Source organism: Lagenorhynchus albirostris, chromosome 1 (genome assembly GCF_949774975.1).
Source record: "Lagenorhynchus albirostris chromosome 1, mLagAlb1.1, whole genome shotgun sequence".
Taxonomy (NCBI): domain Eukaryota; kingdom Metazoa; phylum Chordata; class Mammalia; order Artiodactyla; family Delphinidae; genus Lagenorhynchus; species Lagenorhynchus albirostris.
Genome location: NC_083095.1, coordinates 80680321 through 80702729, shown reverse-complemented (window position 1 = coordinate 80702729; position 22409 = coordinate 80680321). Strand labels below are relative to the sequence as shown.

Sequence of the window (22409 nt, the reverse complement as noted above, 5' to 3'; positions counted from 1 at the left end):
GCTAACATCTGCATGTAAACACAATCCTAGTATTCTAAATCTCATCTATTCCCACTGCCTATTCTTCACCTAAAGTCATAATCCCCCGTTTGTCACATCATAATCACTTCCCCAGAGCACTGCTGCTTCAGGTGGGGAATAAAGCAGCAGGAGTAGATGAACTCTTAGAAACAAAGATCCTAATTTCTTACAGCAAGGGACATCCTTCACTAAGCCTATTTGGCTTTACAGATTACACCCTCCTGGAGTCCCACAGAGTAATACATGAACGCTAGAAAAGCACCCATGTAAAATATGCTGGTTTGTCATAAGGCAAGACCAAACATGGTAGGGTGAGGAAGGGATGAAGCAAATGTCTCTCAGGTGTCACTCAAAATAATTGTTAGCTTCTACTAACGGCAACATTCACTGGAAAGAATAAAATAACTGCAGAGCCATCCTTATCAAGCCAAACTTAACAAGAATTTGCACCAGACAGTGGCTGTGGAAGTCACTAATGAAAGTCCCTCCGACCTGGAGATATGCCAACCCATGGAGGATGAATGGTTCGTCTTCAGTCTTTGGTACAAGCTCTTTCATATCTTCCCTAACAGTGCAAACGGTCTTGTCATCTTCTGGCAGTCACTATTTTCCTTTCCTCCCTTGCCTTTTGTCCAAAGCTCTCCCCTCACCCCCTCAAAAAAGAGAGACAGACAGAGAGACAGAGAGAGGATATAAAAAAACGTGGTTTCATTAATTACTTGAGAGATACAAATTAAAACATCTTCCATCAGTAGACATAATACATTTTCTATTTCACTGATGTTAGAAAAGGAACAAACTCTTAGCAGAGGGGATAAGGATGGTCACAAGTGACACCGGTCAATTTAAAGTTTAAGAAGGGTTCTTTGTGCTTCCAAGCCCAAAAGTCGGCAGTAGGCTCTTCACATTTTCTGAGACTTTAAATGCCGATCAATAAATATTCATTCTAAATTAACCATCCTTGGAAAGAACTGACCTCTACTTATCTGAAATTTTCCTGGAAGGCTCCATGTTTGACTTAAGATTTTTTTTTTTTTTAACCCCTAATGGTACCTGCCCATAGCAGGTACTAAAGGTATCTGTCTGCTGCACCAAAAGAAAGAGTGGTTAGCTTAGTGGTAAGACAGCCAAGCTAATGAGCTCAACTAGCTGTCCAAGAAGCACACGGAAGCAGGAAGGGGCCACTGAGAGAGAACAGATGAGGAAGTAAAATTCTATCACCACTTCAAAAGTAGCTTATGAGCCAGTAGCATTTTCTTCATATGTAAAGGGTAGCTATTGATTTTTAATATAATCTGTACCTTTCTTTCAAAAATTTCATAGGAGAAGCAGGATAACAGCCTTGAATGTATTTATTTTCACTATCAAGACAATCAAGTGAGATGCACTAGATGAAACTGCATTCTTACTGGGACGGACAAGGCAATAGTGTGTGTGACTGAGCAGCCGGACGGCGGGAGTGTCTGTCATCATCCTCGTAGTAATTAGTGTATAGTTCCTGGCATGCAGAGAACATACGCGACAAAAGTTAACTGAAAAGAATGAATGAATAATGAATAAAAGAATTACAAGAGCTCTGAGAAAATTACTAGAAATTACCTGTACTCATTTGTTTGTAACTTGTCTCCCTACTAGACCATAACGCTACAAAAGCAGGGACTTTATCTGACTTATGTCTAATGCCTAAAATAGTACCTGACTCAGTAACTTATTTTTCAAACAAATATGTGAATAAAATATATTTTTGAGTTGGAGAAACTAAAGTCATTTATTCAACGTTGACTCCTCTTAATACAATATACATTTTGAGAAGTACAAAATGGATAAATTTACAAGATAGGATAAATCCATGAGTACACCCAAATCTTCAATGAAAAGGACTCTCTTTCTTTCCAATAGTGCCTGGTTAAATCTTGTGCCATAGCAACTGCTCAGTACATGGTTATAAATCAAGAAAATTTAAGAAATTATTAGGGTTAAGATAAAAGTGATTTATTTTTATTTCTCTCTTTTATCTGCCCTCTCTGTTTTACAGAGGTCAGATAAAATATGTATTTTATAAAATGACATATCGAGCACAATGGGTGGAAATTTTTAAATGAGATAAAAAATTTCAGGAAGTCATAATTCTTAAGAAGGGGTAATATATAAACAATAAGAATCCTCGTCTTTTGAAAGTAGTCCAGATTTGAAGGAGGGAGGGAGGGAGGGAAGGAGAGAGAGAGAGACACGGAGGGAAAGAGATTGATTTTACCTTCATTTATTAAAAAAAATCAAAGTAAAACAAACATGTTTGCAACGCCTCTGCAACAAAATTCACGGTGTACACATGTAAACAAGAAAACATAAAATACGTTTAGTGGTCTATTTATATACCAATATTTTTGATGATCTATCTAAATTCACCTGGTACAGTACTTTAGATATGATTAATCATTGTGAAGGGGTATTTACAAGGTAAAAGAACAACCCCATAACAATACTCCATACAAAGCTTTGAATTTTCATGTTTTAACCATAAATAAACATGTATTAATTCAGTATTGCATTAAAACGCTTAAAGTGCATAGAATAACAACTTCTTCATATGCTGATGAGGAAATGCTTCAAAACAGGACTGAGGTTACATGAAGCCAGCTAAAACACCAGTTAAGTATCATCTTTAGTATGCTTCAATAAAAGAATTACCTCTAGATCTTAGAGCACAGAGGAATAGATGGGATTCCTCCATATTAAGTCCCCTTTCTGAACACGTATGCGAGTGGCAATGACTCCCTGGCGTGTTTCTGCACTGCCTTTGTCAGCCATGGCCAATCCAGTCTAGTGCACTCAGTTCCCGGAATCAAGGAAGTCAAGGACCTGGGACTAAGTTTAAGCCATGAGTAAGCCCTTTGCTTTTCCTCCCCGGTGGGGTCTTCTAGTCCTCAGGAAGGAAGCAGAGAAAAGCTAGTCGAAGCAAAGAAGTGGTGTCAAGGGCCTGACTACTCTTAAGCAGATGGTGCCAAGAGAGTAATACCAAGCAGTCTTGAAAATACGACTGCTCAGTCGGTGGCTTCAAACAATAGACTTGGCCGTGCCGTATTGGCCACTGAGTGATCAATATGATCAGATACTTCATAATATTATCGGAACTCCATAGTTCTACACCATATCTCGTGGTGCATCATAGGTCATCCATTCCAACTGGTTCTGAGTCATTATACACTCTTGTTCTTTATCAGATTTTAAAAAGTGATTTCTATCTAATTCACCCTCTTTCCATATGCTGAACATCTCAGTTGTTCTTCTTATATTAAAAAACATTTTATGGCTGAATAATATTCCATTGTATATATGTGCCACATCTTCTTGTGGCACATATATACAATGGAATATTACTCAGCCATAAAAAGGAACGAAACTGAGTTATTTGTAGTGAGGTGGATGGACCTAGAGACTGTCACACAGAGTGAAGTAAGTCAGAAAGAGAAAAACAAATACTATATGCTAACACATATATATGGAATCTAAAAAAAAAAAAAAAGGTCATGAAGAACCTAGGGGCAAGATGGGAATAAAGATGCAGACCTACGAGAGAATGGACTTGAGGATATGGGGAGGGGAAAGGGTAAGCTGGGACAAAGTGAGAGAGTGGCATGGACATATATACACTACCAAATGTAAAATAGATAGCTAGTGGCAAGCAGCTGCATAGCACAGGGAGATCAGCTCGGTGCTTTGTGACCACCTAGAGGGGTGGGATAGGGAGGGTGGGAGGGAGGGAGACGCAAGAGGGAAGAGTTATGGGGATATATGTATATGTATAACTGATTCACTTTGTTATAAAGCAGAAACTAACACACCATTATAAAGCAATTATACTCCAATAAAGATGTTAAGAAAAACAAAAACTTGCTGCTTTTGCATAGCAAAATTTAATTCAGTAATCTGAGGCCACTTTCCTAATTTATCAGCTTTCTCTAACTCTCGCTGGAGAATATTTATGGTATACCCTATCTTAAAATTATCAACAATCTTATAACACATTCAACTCCATTCTCCAGGTCACTAATAAAAATATGGAATATTAAGAGTTAAAACAGACTTCTTGCAGAACTGTATTCAACATCCTTCCTCAACTTGACATAAGACCATTCATTTGACTTTCCTTGGCTAAGTCTTGTCCATTTTGGAGCAAAAATTATGTAATCCAATATTGTCTGATGTTTTTAAACTAAAAAAAATACACTATGCAAACTCTTAAACATCTACATAAAACAGATGTGTACAATAATACGATCTGTATAGAACCTTGACAAATTACCACATTTAAAATGGAGAAGAGGAATTAATTCCTTGTAGAGTGCTTTATGGTTGCTGTGATCAGTTATCACATGAACGCCTTTTGAGGCTTAATTTCTAATGTGTAAGAGATGTTGAAAGAAATAACAATCTGTAATAAGATTCCACATTGGCACACAAACACATGCATACATGTGAGATTTTAAAAAGTCATACTAAATCTATGATGACAATTCATGTTTGGCATAAAAATAATAAAAGCTCAGTATTTCATTTTCAAGTAAAAGTACTAGCCGATTCCATACACGAGACAAAAATACCTAACATGAATTTTTCTAACAATTCTTTTTAATATATAAAGTATTTTATGGACAATATTTCTTTTGTTTCTTTCTCTTGGAAGGCCTAGATTATGGCTAATATCTCATGACACCAAAAGTAATACTGCAACAGATATTAAAGCATTTTTTCAGCCACTTATTCTATAAAATATTAATTGCAAGCCTGTGCATGTGTTGTATATACAGGGGATTAGGTAACTGAGTTCCTGCTCAGTTCTAAATCAATAAAAGATAACATGCACAGCATCCATCATCGTTTTCTCTTCCTTTAGTACATAATAACTGCAAGTGGAAGATTTTTAAAAATATATATTTAAGCACTCGTGGAGATAACATATGCTGAAGAGGACGTAAGCAATACTTACCTAGGAAGGACAGGTTTTTCTCCAGAAGCAAGTCCCTGAGCAGAACTTCATGCTCATGACCAATGGCACTGGGAAGTGTTAGTTAAGGAGGGTAACATAGGTAGAATTAAAGCACACTAATACCAGGGCTATACTTTGAGATGAAATGACCAATGGAGGTAATTACAGCAAGTACCTCCTCAAACAGCCCACATCTCTGAGGAGTGAGATTTCTTTACAAATCCCCTCATTTAAGTGATTCGATAGACTTTTTTCTATAATGTTTAAATGGATTTTGGCAAATAAAGATTTGTAAATGGATGTGTACTTTATCTTCTTTTGAAAAGAAATTCATTTTAAACATCCTTTATGCTATGTTAAAAATCCCTCAGTTCAATTTAGGACCATTTACTAAGCACTTACAAGGTGCAGCAAAGAATACCAACCAGCCTTTGCCCTAAAAGAGTTTCTAGTCTTACAGAGTTCCATAAATCTTCTGTGAATTCACACTTGTCACAAAGCCAGCATTTAGCAGCTCCTATTTCACTTCTAGTCTATGACTGGTGATCTTCTGTGACTTGGGAAGTCAAACAACTGACTTGTTGAGAATTATATGCACTCTGGAGGAAAGACATCCTAGTAAAGGGCTGTGGATCAGGGTGTGGGTACAGAGGCTGTTTCAAGTCTTTTTCTCGTGTGTGCAAGTTTTCACATATTATATAATGCATATAAATACATACACACTCACACATGAATGTTTTGAGTGCTGGGACTTCCCTGGCGGTCCAGTGGTTAAGACTCCGTGCTTCCACTGCAGGCGGCACAGGTTCGACCCCTGGTAGAGGAACTAAGATCCCGCATGCCAGGTGGCCAAAAAAAAAAAAAAAAGTTTTGAGTGCTACTATGAGGCAGGCACTGTATTAAGTGCTTTATGTATTATATTTCATCCTCACAGTTATTATTATCCTTATCTTACAGATGAGAAAACTGAGGCTTAGAAAGAAATCTGCACAAGGTCATATGGCTAATATGTGGCAGAGCAGAGGATCAGTATAAAATCTCTGCAAAGCCTGTGTCTGTGACCTCTGTACGGCTTCTTTAAAAAATATTAAAATTGATTATGTAAAGATAATTGACATTAGTTAATATTTCTTAAATACCACATACTAAGCCTTTGTGCTAAACACTTTGGTGTATCATCTTATTTAATCTTCACAACAATCACATTAGCAGGTACCATTACTAGTCCCATTTTTACAGTTAACGAAAGCAAGGTTCAGGAAGGCTGAAGAACCTGCTGACAGTCTCATGGCCAGTAAGTAATGAAGTCAGGAAAGAAACTTGGAATTCTGGTCTATTTTCCAAAAGGATGAGATTGTACAAAGTGTGAAAAGGAGTGTTATCCTATTTTGGTACTTTAATTCTGTCAAAAGCATTTGGTAACATAGGCAGACCTTGCAGATATTGTGGATTCAGTTCCAGAATAAAAAAAATATCTCAGTAAAGCAAGTTACATGAATTTTTTGGTTTCCCAGCGCATATAAAAGTTATTTTTACACTATAATGTAGTCTATGAAGTGCCCAAAAGCATTATGTCCAAAAAAATGCACATACCTTAATTAAAAAATACTTTATTGCTAAAAAATCTGAGCCCTCAGCGAGTCCTAATCTTTTTGCTACTATAACATCACAGATGATGGTAACAAATATAATAATAATGAAAAGGTTTAAAATACTGTAAGAATTACCAAAAGGTGACGCAGAGACAGGAAGTGAGCAAATGCTATGGGGAAAATGAATCCAACAGACTTGCTCGATGCTGGGTTGCCACAAACCTTCAATTTGTAAAAGGCATAATATCTGCGCAGCGCAATAAAGTGAAGCACAATAAAATGAGGTGTGCCTGTAATTATCTAATTCTCCATCTCACTGATGCCAACCTGGTCCTATCACTCCTTGGCTTACCAGAGACTCTTTAATTCTGATCATGCACTGCAAGAGTCCAATTTAAATGAAATAAAGCTTATATATTATTTGTAAAATTAAAAATTCTTAGAGAATTAGTCTGCTCTTTAACACATACAGGTGAATATCACTTAAATCTTAGAATTCAAGAGGTGAGACCACTCGTATCCACTATCAAAACAAGCCCCAAGTCATTATCATTGTCTTTTTCCTTCTGCTGTCCCCTCCTCCCCATGCATAGGACTGCTCTTACTTCTCACTGAAAACAAAATAAAGAAAACAAATTCTTAAATCACAAAATTTCACACACTTGCAGAGTCCATTGAAGATATCTGATGAATACCTCTCAATGGTTTCTCATTACTAGGGGCATCCCACATTTGAGAACTAAATTATTTACTTCTATTCCACATAAATGTGCTCTCACTTTTATTGTTGTAAATTATTTACATCTAAAATGTTGAATCATGAAACCAAGGTTACTGATGGTACAGAAATGAAACCCACAGCACTTCAAGCTTCCTGTACCCTTGTCTTTCCTTGCTCCTCTGTTTAGGTCTTTGTCTAATAGCTTGTCCTGAAGTCACACTTTGGAAAGTTGAGGTGGCCGGTTTCTCACGCCTTTTGTGTCCGTGAATATAACCTGTGGCAGGAAAGGTGAGTGGGCGTGGCTATGTAGGAAGAATTACAGTAGACACCAAAAGAAAAAGAAAGCACAATGACAATTTATATACTCTTTGCTACTGTGCTTTTTTGGCGTCTTATTAACAAATGACCAATTTACTTTATTCTACTTAAACAAATGTCTACATGTAACATTTTCATAATGGAGTAAAAAGGTTTTGCACCTATTCTATTTATTAAGTGTGTGCTTTCTAATGAAATGATGCAATTTACCGAGTAAGCAATGTAAACGTTACCAAATTATCAGAACAACATACAAATAGCATTTCCACTCACATGAAAATTCAATAATTTTTACTCAGTGTGAAATAAAATAATTCCTGTTGATCAGCCTCAGAAACATCTATGCAAGTGTATTTACATTATATTAAACTGCTACTATCTCAGTACAAAGATAAAATCAATTCTCTATGAACACCCCAGCCTGTTTTATTTTGCACGGTAAAAGCAATCACTAATTTGAAACTTTGGAAAGATATACTTCTTGATTATGCTTTGTTTGATATAAACATATATAAAATACAAGGTCTAGAAAATAAAGCTTATAAAAACAGTAATTTTATTGGCAATAGGCATAATGGAACTGTGAAATTATAATCTAGTCAGTGAATACAATTTACAGACATACATCATTATCTTTATCAACTGAAATCATGTACTACTTTAAATTCTACTGGCAATAACACAGCCAAAAAAGGAAAGTGAATGATGGCAAAAATGCAAGGAAAATACTCCAAACAGAATTTATAATGCTTCATAAGCAGAAACACTTAGACTTTCTCTATAATAATACCTATTATTGATGTATGGCAGTGACCATGGGGCAAAACTTGTAAATAACCTCACAAGCCATTTTCTTCCCCAGCAATACAGCAATCTGGTTTCCCGTAAGCATCTCAACTATTACTGAAAAACAGCCTCCTGGCATTTGCAAAGCAGTTGACTTCATACGTTAGTCTATGCATATATAATTAGATAGTTATATTTAAAATCAATAAGCAATCCTTCAAAAGACATTATGCTTTTAAAACCTTAACTTTAAATTGATTTTTAACTATTTTATGTGCTTCAAAATTAACATGTAATTCCACCCCAGATACTCTGAGATGGTGTTAGTTGTTATATGAATGTGCTAAACTTTATCACCGTAGCAATGTGAGGTTGGCATTCCGACAGTTTCTAACACTATCATTAATTTTACACTGAAAATAGAAGTATAGTTTCACTTTGGTCTAATAAAGAGGCAAGCTTATGACAATGCTGTGATTTTTATTAATTTAAGTTAGATTGGAATAAGAAATATACAAAGGGCTATAATATATTAATATTATATATTAATAAATATAATAGATTAAGTTAGATTGGAAGAATAAATATACCAAGGGCTGTAACATAGATACTGAATATTCTTACAAGAGGACTCTGCTAAAAGATTATTTTTCAAAGGTTAACTTTATGAAAAAAAGAAAATGAATCTTTATTTTTACAAAAATTTCATTGACTCCTAACAAAAAGCCTCCTTACTGGTAATCACCGAGTCACAACTGGTCGCAATGCCACCCATGCTAACAAAACCCAGGAAGGGCATGTTATATTATTAAGAAATATGAGACTCATGGACTCAGATAGATATGATTCCCATTAAAAAATTGCTAATTATTTACTTTTTGAATAAACTTTTTGAGCCAAGGACTGTCAATATCCTTAGTGTTGCCACAACACTACTAAAGGTATTGATTAAAAATGTCCTCCTTCACCACGTCTAGTTGCTGTCCACTCAAATCCTGTTTGAAGAAGCAAGCATTAACTCTAGTAATCTCAATATCTTTAATGAAGAATGACTGGACATCTGTTCTCATAGCCTTAAATTCAGTCCAGAGGGAAAAATTAGCTTGGTTTTCTCTAAAAATGTTTATTAGGAACCCAAGCAAGAGCTCAGATTGTAATCAACATTTAAGCAATAAGAATCTACTGCCCTTTAAAACGTGATAGTCCCTGGTGGCATTTTAATCACATCATCCTTTAACTCCAGGCTCAAAATTTATTCTCAACTAAATTTGGTTCATTTTAAATAGAAATGTGTTATATTTGAAAAAATGTTCACTGGAATGGTTAGACATCCCAGACAATGTGTTACTTGCCTCATGACTCTGTACCTTTAAACTCACTGAAAACCAAGCAGTTTGAAATAAGCCTGTAACTGTGCAACTGCTGAACTGACATCTTCCCGGGGCCTATCTGATTTTTTTTTTTTTTTAAGCTGTAGAAAAGAATGGTCTGCAGTGACCCTCCAGTTGATTGAATATAAAATAGAAGAGTATGATATGTGTTTTGTGAAGCAGAACTTTATGTCAGGTTAAAGCTAGACACATCTCCTCCACTGAGTCTAAGCTCGTCAATTGTGCACCTAAAATTTTATGGGAAAGGATACTGTTTGATGCAGTCCACCAGTGGTCCATAACAGCAGTCGTTCACGATGCACTGCAGACAAATAAGAGAAGGGGTCTGGGATGAGTGACTACAAAAACTGTTGCAGTTAAATAGTATCCTAAAAGCAGTCATTCCTTTTCCTAAAAAAAAAAATTTAAAAAGCTATCAAAAGACTGTTCAGATTTAATCACAGAAAACAAAAATTGCATCCTTTTTATTCACTATAAAAGCAAGCTATTAAAAAGTGAAATGCTCTTCTCGCAAATATTGCATTGCCATTTATGGTGCACCCTGACCTCAGTGATAGTTTATGATGACAGTAATTAAATGAGGTTTAAAATCCTTTACTCTGCTAGGCAGATAACAGCATTGCCACTGAAAATAGACAGCTGTGATTAATACCTGATAGACCTGATTTGCTAGAACTCCATCTGGAATCTGAGAAGGGTCCCGTAGCATACTATTTATAACAGACTTGGAGGCTGCAGAAGAAAAGAGATGAACTGTTAGCAGACAGTCAACATACTTTTAATACAACATGAGAAGTGACATATACCTATAAATACACAAAGCATGAAAATGAAAACATTACTGATACTAATCATTTTTTTCCTTTTTTCAAATCTACGGGAAGCTTTTAATTAGACCATTTTGCCAAGTTTATAAGCCACATTGCCAGATTTGAAGATGACCTAATTTTTCCAAGGTAAATTAACAAGTACAGACCTAAAGCATATGTCTCTTTGCAGATAAATTAGCTTTGGAAAAGCCCACTTGGGGGAAAAAGAAAACCACAACAAAAACAATCAGAAAAGAAAATATTTACCTTTTGCAGGTAAGTATGTTATAATCAAGCATATGTACCTGGAAAGCTTAGTGAAGGCAGGTCAGATTCAAAGACTTCAATGACGTCAATAAAAAATAACTTTCAGCCGAGAAAGCATCTCTGAATTCTAAACCTTTCTGAAATAATTCTCATCAACTGCCACGAAATGTTATGTCCATTTCACAGGTAAGGAAAGTAGGTAAAACTGACTGACAATAGAGCAAATCTTTTTTTTTTTTTTTTTGCAGTATGCGGGCCTCTCACTGCTGTGGCCTCTCCCGTTGCAGAGCACAGGCTCCGGATGCGCAGGCTCAGCGGCCATGGCTCACGGGCCCAGCCGCTCCGTGGCATGTGGGATCCTCCCGGACCGGGGCACGAACCCGTGTCCCCTGTATCGGCAGGCGGACTCTCAACCACTGCACCACCAGGGAAGCCCTGAGCCAATCATAAATAAGGGAAAATAATACACACACACACACACACACACACACACACATTTATATTTATATACGAATTTTTGTCCCAAAACGTCTCATCACACCCAGTTGCAAATTAAATTGACCTTATCCCGGGGAACTGCAACAGAAGGGACTATGGGAGGCATCTTCTGAGGGATGCTATATCAGATCACACCCTTTGAAAAGTGAGGCAGGAGATCCTGGCCTCACTGTTTACTGTAGGCATGCAGAAGCCATGGTGGCCAGAACTCCTCTTCCTCAGCATGGGAGGAAGGCACGTCTCTAGATGGAAGCTAAGTCAGGTGTTGCTTAGGAACCAATTCCTTCAAGTCCTCCAGTGGACTCATTCCCATTTACCAAAATAGCTTAGAGTCTGGTCCCTACAAGCACAAACTAAAAGCATACTGGATAATTATCTAGTTAAACAGAATGAACACAGACCACAGACCTATGTCATTCAGGTTCTGAGAAAATTTTTGGCTTAACGTATTTTTTTAGATTATGATGTTCTTTATCAAGTTCAGTACCATAAGAACACTGACAGGATAAATGTTAGTAAATTCTGTGGAAGGAAATAAGGAAATGACATCTTTCTCACTTAAGCATAGTATGGAGTGCACAAAGAAAAAATGAAGCGCAATAATTTTAATTATTTCCTATTCTTAGTTCCATAACTGCATGTTTATAGCAATGTTATACAGTTCATAGCCATTTATAAATGTGTTTGCACTGCAAGTGGAGAGGCCATATTTGGAGTCTCAGAAAAGATCATCATCACTGGAGGAATCCTATCCAGCCCTATCCCTATACCCAGCTCTGCAACCTGGCAAATTATGGAACCTCTCAAATTCGGTGTCTTCCTCTGTAGAAAGTGATAATGTTATCTGACATGACTACCTTTAAGGGTTCTTACATGAGTCCCTAGAGAAAACAGCTACAACAGCTTTTTTGTTATTTATTTTGTTAAAGTTTAAGTAATAATAAGAAACAAATCAGGCTTAGGCATTTGCCTCATGTAAGCTTAAGTTAGACTCAATTATTTCGGAAAGACATTACCATGGATAAGTGGAACAAACATTGGAAATATGAAGCAGCAAACTGTCTTATTATAAAAGAATAGATTATTCCAACAATAGTGTTAAATAGATAGAAAAGTACCTGGTAAACTCACTCTGTTTTCCCAACTTAATTCTAAGGCCAGGCTAGTAGGAGGGGAACAAAGCAATCGCACATGCACTGGGTCACCTTCCCTGAGGGACTGCACTCTCTCTGGTCTGCCACTCAGTCACCGGATAGTAATGGCAGACACATTCCTTTGTGGTACCCATGATGCTATCAGTGTCTCAAGGGAACAAAAGCACCTTCTCCACATGCACCTGGTTATTGCTAAGTTATTACACTGCTAACTCTCATACCCATGTGAGAAGAAGATTACTAAATGACCAGACAGTATACCCAAAAGTGCTATTCTAGGGAAAATTACTGACCTCATACCAAACTATATGCAAACTCATTGCTAAAATCATAAAACAAAGGCCCTTTTTAAAAAAGAAGAGGGACAATACCCTAGTACAGAAAAAAATTAGGTCATTTATTTTATGAGGGAAGAAAGGGAAATATTAAAGAAAAAAGAAACTGATGACATCATAATTTTCCTCACAATATACATTTTAGAACAGTGTGCTTACCAGAATTAAGAATCATTGCCAATAAACTTAAAAAAAATAGTTTGAATATATTGAATAGAACACTATTCAAATCAAAGGAAGCTTGCGAGAGGAAGTCAGTGATTTTAAATTGAATAGTAAAAACTATATATTGAGTCTGCGTTCATTTTAAACTCAAAAAAAGCTCTTTTCTCTTCTTGCAACCTGCCGTTTTTCAGAGCACGAGAGAAAAGTGCTAACACATAGGAACTGCAGGCCAAGGCTCCAGATGCAGGATGTGCCTGCCCTCCATGCCTGGGTCTTTGCACTCAGGCTTGAGGAGGTCTACATCTCAGATCAAGCCAGAGTGCAAGCATACATTTACACACATACTCTGAAGCTTAGGAAATGCCAAAGGGAGGAATAATAACATCAACCAGATAAGGAAAGGCAATTGGACAATCTTGGGACGGCTGGGGATAGGAACCCTCACGGAAGCCTATGCCTTTCACAGAAGCTGTCCCTAGGCCAGCCATGACATCTGTCCAATGTACATCAATCTATTTTGACCACAGGTAGACAGGAGTTTTGTTCTCCCTAACCTTTGCTAGAGGTAGTCATTCTGTTGATTTCACAATTTAACCCTGTCCCTGCTTCAACTGCTGGGATTTCAACTATCTACCAAGCATGTGCAAAGCAAGAATGCATGAGTCACTTGAAGCAAGATGTACAAGAATAGGAGAGCTGGTATCTGTTAAAGCACGCTACACAGAAGACAGGCAAGAGGCAATGCCTGGACTAAGGCATAATGCCTAAATAAAGATCATGATCTTTTTATTGTGGAATATTTCTAACATAAAGAAGGCAGGAGGCTAATATAATAAATATCCATGTCCCACCATTCTGACTTAGCTTCTGGATCGGCAATTAAATTAACTTTGGATAGCCTAAGATTAATTTGTGTAAACTTTTAAACTTATCACTCTTGCTAGAGGTTGGTTTGTTTTACTAGTATTTTCAAGAAACCAAATTTGGGTTTTGCTTTCTCTCTACTTCTCCATTTCTTCAAGTTACATTGAATTTATCCTTTTGTGATCATTGTTTCCTGTTTTCTTCTTTGAGTTTGCTACACTTATCCTTTTACTAATTTACTATGTTTATTAAATACATTTTTAATCTTTTAACATAATTTTTAAGGCTATACTTTTTCCTCTAAATTCTGCTTTAGCTACATGCCATAATTTTTGTTGTCATTTATAAATATTTTGTAGTTTCCATTATGATTTAATCTTTGATTCATAAATTCTTTTAAACATTTCATTTTTTATATTTCCAATTTGATCTGATTGTGGTCAATGTATGTGATGTTTATTTTAATTTGGAAGTATGTGCTTGACTTCCTTTGTGTTTTTATATGGAACATATTTTTATAAATGTTTTATATATCTTAAAAATCACTGAAGTTCCTATTGAGGTACAGAGTTCAGGTATGTCTAGTATGTCAAGGTTTTTAATTGTATTATTCAAATCTTATATATTCTTATTAATATTTTCCACACTAGATATGAACTAATCTACTACTACTGTCAGTTTGTCAGTTTCTCCACATAATTCTATCAATGTTTGTTTTCTATATTAGGAGGCTATTTTGTTGGGTGTACAAACTCATTGTTTTACATATACTTCTTAGAAATTATATCTTTTGGCATCAAGTCATAACCTTCTCAATCTCTTTTTTTGTGCTAAACATAACATTACCTAGTGGTAATACTGCTGCACCACTTTTCTTTTGGATAGTATCTGCCTGATATATCTGGTATTCCATTTCTTTACTTTAAACTTCATTTTATCATTAAGTCTTAGGCCTGACTCTTATTAATAACATTTAGCCAGATTTTCTAAAATCAAATTTGAAAATCTTTGCTTTTTAAAAAGTGAGTTTAATCCACTTGCAACTGAGACATCTGGACTTATCTCTACCCTCTTGTTTTCCATGTTCTGGTAACCATTTTCTTCCCTTTTCCATTTCTCCTTTACTACCTCCTAGTTGATTAAATTTTCTTTATGCCCCCTTTCTCTCTTTATTCACTTGAATGTAATACACTTTGTATCTACTTCTTCAGTAGTCCTCTCAAAAAAATTTAAACAATATCTAATCTAATCATACGTCCTTTGTAATTCTGAGTATAAGTAATTTAGAATGCACTCACTCCAATCAGAAAGCCCCCATTCCTCATCAGCCTCCATGTTATTGTGCCTATTATTTCTGTTCAACCATCTTGTTTGTAAACACAATTTCCTAGTTAGTCTTTGTGATGGTTAATTTTATATGTCAACTTGATTGGGCCACAGGGTGACACATTTGGTCAAACATTATTCTAGATGTTTGTAAGGGTGTTTCTGGATGAGATTCACATTTGAATTGGTAGACTGAGTAAAGCAGATTGCCTTCCCTAATGTGGTGGGCCTCATCCAATCAGCTGAAGGACTGACTAGAACAAAAAGACTGAGTAGAAGAGAATTCTTTCTGCCTAACTGCCTTTGACTTGGGACATTGGTATTTTCCTGCCTTTAGACTAGAACTAAAATATTGGTTCCTCCTGGGTCTCAAGCCTGCAGGCCTCTGGACTGGAACTAGGCCACTGGCATTGCCTCTCCTGTGTCTCCAGCTTGCTGACTAACTGTAGATATTGGGACTTATTAGCCTCTATTATCATGTGAACCAATTTCTTATAATCAATCTCTCTCTCTCTACACACACACACACACACACACACACACACACACACACACACACATGCACGCGCACACAGTCCTACTGGTTCTGTTTCTCTGGAGAATCTTCACTTATATAGTCTCTTTCCATTTTTAAAAACATTTTTTAAACATTCAATGCTTATTTAGATTTATCAACATGTTTGTCAATTTCCTTTTTCAGCATTGCTTCTTGAATTCCACATTCTACTTTTGGATTCAATATCCAAAAACTGGATATTGTTACTAAAGCACCTCATTTATTAGTTCTTTCAGCTGGGATCACTGAGTAGTAAATCATTTAGTTCTGCCTTGTCTGAAAATATCTCTACTTATTTCTCACTCTTGAATGATAATATAGCTGGGCACAGAATCACAGGCTAAGATTCAGCCCTTTGAAGATATGATTCCATTGTTTCTTGACATCTATTACAAATAAGAACTCTACTCTCAGTCTAATGGTAGTCCTTATATAGGTAATCTGTCTTTAATTTCTGGTTGCTTTTAGATTTTTCTTTGATATTCAATAGTTACATCACTGTTCACCTGGGTATGACTCTTTTTATTTAGCCTGCTTGGAATTAGCTATGTTTCATGAGTCTAAGGATAAATGCCTTTAACCAGTTTGAAAGAAATGAGCCATTATAGCTTTGGTCTCCATTCTCTTCCTGGAACGCTTACATTAGACATCTTTTAGGTCTTATTTTATCTCCTACCCCTATAAACTGTTTATATTTCCCTTCTCTTCTCTCTTGTGTTACACTAAAGTTACTTTCCTTAGAGCCATCCTAGAATTCACTAACTTTTGTTCTAATCTAATTCTTCTAATTTTTATTTTTTTTGTTTAATCCAACACTTCACTCATCTAATGAGCTTTTAACCTCAATGACAATTACTTCATTTCTAAACGTTATTTTTAAATGTGTTTTTCACACTATTTTCTATTCTTTCATTTATCCAGTTATAGTCTTCCTTTTTTTTTTTTTTTTGGCTGTGTCAGGTCTTCGTTGTGGTGTGCGGGCTTCTCTCTAGTTGCGGCACATGGGTCTTCTCTCTCTGGTTGAGCCACACGAGCTCAGTTGTTGTGGCACGTGGGGCTCAGTTGCCCCGCAGCATGTGGGATCTTAGTTCCCCAACCAGGGACTGAACCCACATCCCTTTCATGGGAAGGAGGATTCTTTACCACTGGACTATCAGGGAAGTCCCTATAGTCTTTCTTTTTATTCAATCAGCTTATATATTAATTTTAGTTTATAAATGTCATCTTATAGATTAAATTTATAGTGACTTCATTTTCTCATCTCTAGTCCATAGTATACGATTTCTCTACCTATCTACCTGCCTACCTACTTACCTATCTTCCCTATGGTGGTAGTTTCCTTACTTGCTTTGTAAATTTTTACTGTTAGCTTATTTTCAGAAAGCATTGTTTGACTTGTGCTGCAGAAATAACCATGACAAAGTAGTTTTATGTATATTTTTGCAGAGACTAGTTTTATTGTTAATTTCTTAGCTCAGGCTTCCTGCAGTAAGTAAGAATGCAAATCTGAACCTATACCCACAAATGGTGCTGACCTATTTCTAATTTCTCTCTCCTCTCCTAATACTCCACAACCCAAGTCCATATACAGTAAGCAAGCTTCCTTACATTTTCTCTAGGCACGTGGAGTTTCCTACTCCTTTTTTTCATGGTTTGGGCTATTTGTAGAAGCTCAATTCCAGCTCCTGGCTGCACATCTTTCCCTATGGGCTGTTAAAAATCCCAGCCCCGGCCTTTTATGTCTACATCTAAAGCTAAAAATTCTTATGGACCTACACAGTGTGAGCCCCTGTTCACCATTCTGAATATACATTCTGTCTCCATTTCTTGTAACTAGAGATCGAATTCCTTTGTTTGAACTTGATTATGTATTTTAAAAGATTTTTTTTGTTGTTTATTTGGTCTATCATTTCTATGTCTTTGTCATGGAAACGTAGCCCATCCACAAAAACTCACTCTGTTATGTTGCTGAAGTTTTTGGAAACCCTTTAATAAGAAGTTCAAGGGAAAACTTGTTTCTTTGTTAATTTTTTTTTTTGCAGTTAAAGCTATATAAATATATAAAGAAAAAAGTCCTCCCATGAAGTTGGAGCCCCAAACAATAGCGAGAGGGGCAGGTGGCAAATATGCAGGTAGGTTGGAGAATGGAACCACCTAAATCACCCGTGAAGTCCTCTCTGCTGCATGGTGTCTGGCTAGGCCAGGGAAATGGGAGAATGGTCATTGGTGGCTAGGAAATAAATCGTTCCCCTGACCCCTCCAAAGGCTGCTACCATGTCAGAGGCCAAAGCACCGTGCTAATCAACAGGCTTAGGAAACAAAACAACTTGTTTCTGCGGGTTTGAGAATCAATTCCACGGGCTTCTCAAATACAGACCCATATTTTTTTTGGTGGAGGGGATTGGTGGCTTTAAACACCAATTTCTTAACATGCTCATTATTTAGCAAGTTGGGCTGGACTCAATGGAGACAGCTTCTCTTTGTGTGGCGTTAACTGGAGTGGATTATCTGGGTGCTGGAGGATTCACTTTCTTGACCACTCACTCACAGGTCTGGCAAATCTGTACCTGCTGTGAGGTCAGCTATAACTGTGGGAGAGGGGCCTCGGTTTTTCTCCATTTGGACCTCTCTGAGGTCTGCTTGAACTTCCCCTTGAATTGACGGGTAGGTTCCAAGAGCAAGCATCCCAAGGGAGCCAGGCAGAAGTTTATGGCTTCTTATGACCTAGCCTCAGATATCATACAACAAGACCATAATTTTTTTTTACATCTTCCTCAAAAGAGGAAAAACATGCCTTCTAAAGGAAAGGTAAACTTGCAAAGCTATGCACTATAATGCTTTCAAATGGAGAGGCAGCACGGAACAGTGGTTATGCGCTGAGTCTAGAATCAGACAGACCTGGTTTGAGGCCTGGCCCTTCCACCTGCTAGCTGTGTTATATCAACAAGTTAATTAATCTCTGTGACCTTCAGTTCCCTCATCAGTAAAAGAGCTTTAACACTGGTGCTTATTTTGTAGGGTTGTTGTGAAGATGAAATAAAATAACACGCAAAAAGCACTAACATGCTGTTTGAGACCTGGGATGTTACAGTTGTTAGGCTGTTGCCTTGGCCGGTGTTAGATTACAGTGTGGCCTGCTTTTTGCCTCCCAAAATCACATCATCAAAATCATTTGTTACTTTCTATGGTCCAGAGGGTAAAAAAAGAAAAACTTCATGAGGTATAAATGAAGTCAGGAGCCTGCTCTTACCACGCACATGTTGCCACGGCCTTGGAGAGACAGCAGAAGTGAGTCTATTCAACAGGCAAAAGGTGTCAATGCCAGAATTTCCCTCTTTACACCCCCCCCCTGCCGCGCCCCCTTGTGGGATTCAGTGTGTGCAGTGCACAATCCGGAATCAAACCTGTTCTCTGGAAAGAACCTGGTAGAAGTCCTTTCCACCTCTGTGTGTGTTAAGCTTAATGTGTTGTCGCTGCATGAGGGGTTTGTATTTTAAGTCTTGCCTATAACCATAGAAGAGAGAGATTTTTTCCCCTCCAGCTAAGGGCATTTCAAGCAACAGCAATCAAGCAAGTAGCAACTCTGCCCAAATCATTAACATCACACCCACTTTTATAACTCTTCCTTTCCTTAGTGTAAGCTCAGATAAGTGGCCAGCTACTGCGGAAAGGAACGGAGGCAAACAAGCAGGTGAATCATCTTCACTCTTAAGGTCCCTGGAAGTCCTGCCTACTGCAAAGAGTGCCATCTGCCTAGGTTACACCTGGACTGAAACAAAGACAAGACCATATATACATGGGACCTCCAATCCGATGTCACAAATGGATTTAAGCATGATAAGTGAGCCAGCATGGGGCTGACTATACACTGGATAGCAGCAGTCAGGAGTGAAAACAAGATGAAATGAGGGATGGATGATACAGGGATAAAGATGAGACGGGTCATTTGGAAGGAAAATTCAAGTGCAGACAGCACAGTGTTGTTAGAACCTGGTTCTCCCTCCATTGAAAAAACAAAGAATAAAAAAAAAAAAAAAAATCCCTGCAGCTGAAAAGCTGGATAGGGAAGACAGCTGCTCCCAAAACACACCAGGAGTTCTGCTTCTTCACGCGGCTGCTCCAGAGGCTGAGCTCCAGAACGGCAAAGCCTAAAATTTAATCTAGAATTAAATTTTAAGCTAGAATTTCATCTCTTCTTCAAGTGCTGGTTTAAGGCTTTTGGATATCAAAGTCATGAAGGTCTCAAGTTACATCTCCACGGAGCTGGCCTGCCAGTGTCTTTTCTGGACAATTTCAATATTGCCAGTGGCCTACAGGAGCCTACTTTCTCTTACAGTTGGAACCACTCCTCTGGAGAATTCCAGGCAGCTCGCTAGCTCTCCTGTAGCACAGGAGTGATCTCTAAAGCAGTCTGATCCCATGTGACAATCTGAATAAGAAACATCTTTTAACATTAGGGAACCCTATAGGGACAAATTATAATTTTGCTCTCTAACTAGCACATAATTGTGTAAGAAATAACTTGAACTAGAGTCATCAAAAAAGTATTATATAAGGACAAGAGGAAGGTGTCTCCAAAGCATGAATAGTCACACGGATCAGATTCTTGTCTCAGGCAACTTGCAGCTCTACAGCCATCATACACCATCAACTCTTATTCAACGAACAAACATTCAACAGAAATTTATTCAGCATGTGGTTAATGCCAAGTACATATTTAATTCCACCCCAGACTCCATCGTCCAAATCTGGAATGTTCTTTTGAATCTTTCCGTTGGCCAAAACTTCAAAGCTCAGTTCAATTCTCACCTCCTCCAGTAAAGTTTTCCCTTAATTCTTCTTGTTCTCCTCTCCCTCATACTGTGGGGCGGAGTGAACTCATTGCTACCGATCATTTGGCACTTTACTAAATATTACTTTGTTACCTGTTGACAGAAGATTGATCAGGATGCTAAGACTTGAAACCATGAGAGCCCAAAGAAAACAAAATCTGAAGGAAAAAAATAATGCTTAGCACAGTACGGAAAAAAGATATCATACTTCCTCAATGCTATCTTTACATATCTGAGGGTTTTTACATGGAGGATTAGCCAATCCTGTGGTCACACCAAGAAGATGAGAAATAATTCTTATAAGTTTATTACTGGTGCTGAAGCTACAAGGTTTCAGATTGCATTGTGGCCCTATGTTTGGTCTACGTCAATCTTTCTTCACCTCTTTTTAGTTTGTTTCATTATGGCCGCCTCAGACACTTTCAGACGTTTTTTTCTTAACTGCTCCCCAATGAAATTTTAATGCTGCAGATATACTTGATATCTGGCTACGCCATATCACCATCTTTGAGAATGCATGGCTCACAAAGACAACTGAGGAACTGCTTGTGTCAGGATACTTGACAAGCTGCCTAAAAGCAAAAATATTTCTCAGCTATCACCTCAAAGTCGCTCTGCACAAACAGCTACTCAATAAATTGCTGACCACATTATTAATGAACTACTCAAAATCCAATTCCCTACTGTTACAGCCATTTCTAGGTATTAAAATGGATTTGACTTAATTTGAGCTTTTATTATTTCAGATGAGTAGGCTTTTTAAAAAACTGTTTTCAGAAAATGTAGACTAAGAGGCTATAGGACACAATGGGTCTTTAGATAAGTGCTGACAACATCTAATGCCATGTGTCCCAAAGAGAAGAGGGCTTAACACTGGCATAGGAGAAGTGACTTTACTAGGACACAAAATAATTGTTTGAACAGTTATACGTTATTTTAACAAGTACTTTCTATTTATGGCAAGAAAGCCCAGTTTATTATTTAACGTGGTATTATAAATTTCCCTTTGAAAACATAATTAAATAAATGACATTTTAAAAATATCAGGTAGATATAGCGTATTTATTATTAGTACGTGTGGTATACTATGTGGATATGGTAAAACTGTAAATGTACCCAAATTTCTAATTTCAGAAACACTATACAAAGTCAGTTGAGCATTCAGGAAGGCGGGGTTACTCAGCCTACCCTATAACAAGTGTCCACTTCTGAAAAGGAATAACAGTCAACATTTACTGAGTGTTTACTGTGTACCAGGCACAACTCTAAACCCTAATTCGATGAACTCTCAGTATGTACTCACAAGGTGGCTATCCTCATCTTAGATATGAAGAAACTGATGGGGAATTTACGTAATTTGCCCAAAGTCCCACTCCTAGTTAGTGGTGGAGCCATGATATGAACTTACTAGCCAGTTGGGCTCATAATTACCTGGGTATTCTCCAGCACTATTCCCATGGTACTCAAAAGTAATGTGAAATGTTCCAGATTGAGGCATCATATTTATAAGAATTGACCTCCAGATTGAGGCAACATATCTATAAGAATTGACCTCGTTTTCCTCCCTCCTAGATATCCCTCCAATTCAAATATTGGCAGTTAAAGTTGCAAGACACTTAGTGCTCCAGGTAGAGCAAATATAGGGCCACATAATGAAGCTGAGCTCTTCTGTCTAAGCTGAGCTCTCCTGTCTTACTGGGGCCCTGCATGTCAGATGACATTGAGAGTTGAGTCACAGGTAAAGAGAAGACTCCAACTCAAGGTCAGGGGAGAAAGTTAATGGCAGC

General features: G+C 37.3%; 1 protein-coding gene across 2 annotated transcripts in view; it reads right to left on the bottom strand.

The window, feature by feature from the left end:
• Nucleotides 1-22409, bottom strand: part of CDIN1 (CDAN1 interacting nuclease 1) — a 212109-nt gene that overhangs the window by 106005 nt on the left and 83695 nt on the right. For both annotated transcript variants that reach the window (XM_060168625.1, XM_060168633.1), the window contains exons 6-8: nucleotides 10469-10548; nucleotides 10068-10117; nucleotides 5009-5076 (exon numbers count right to left, since the gene is read on the bottom strand). In XM_060168625.1, coding sequence (XP_060024608.1) covers nucleotides 5009-5076; nucleotides 10068-10117; nucleotides 10469-10548 — 198 coding nt within the window. The remainder of the gene's footprint in view (nucleotides 1-5008; nucleotides 5077-10067; nucleotides 10118-10468; nucleotides 10549-22409) is intronic.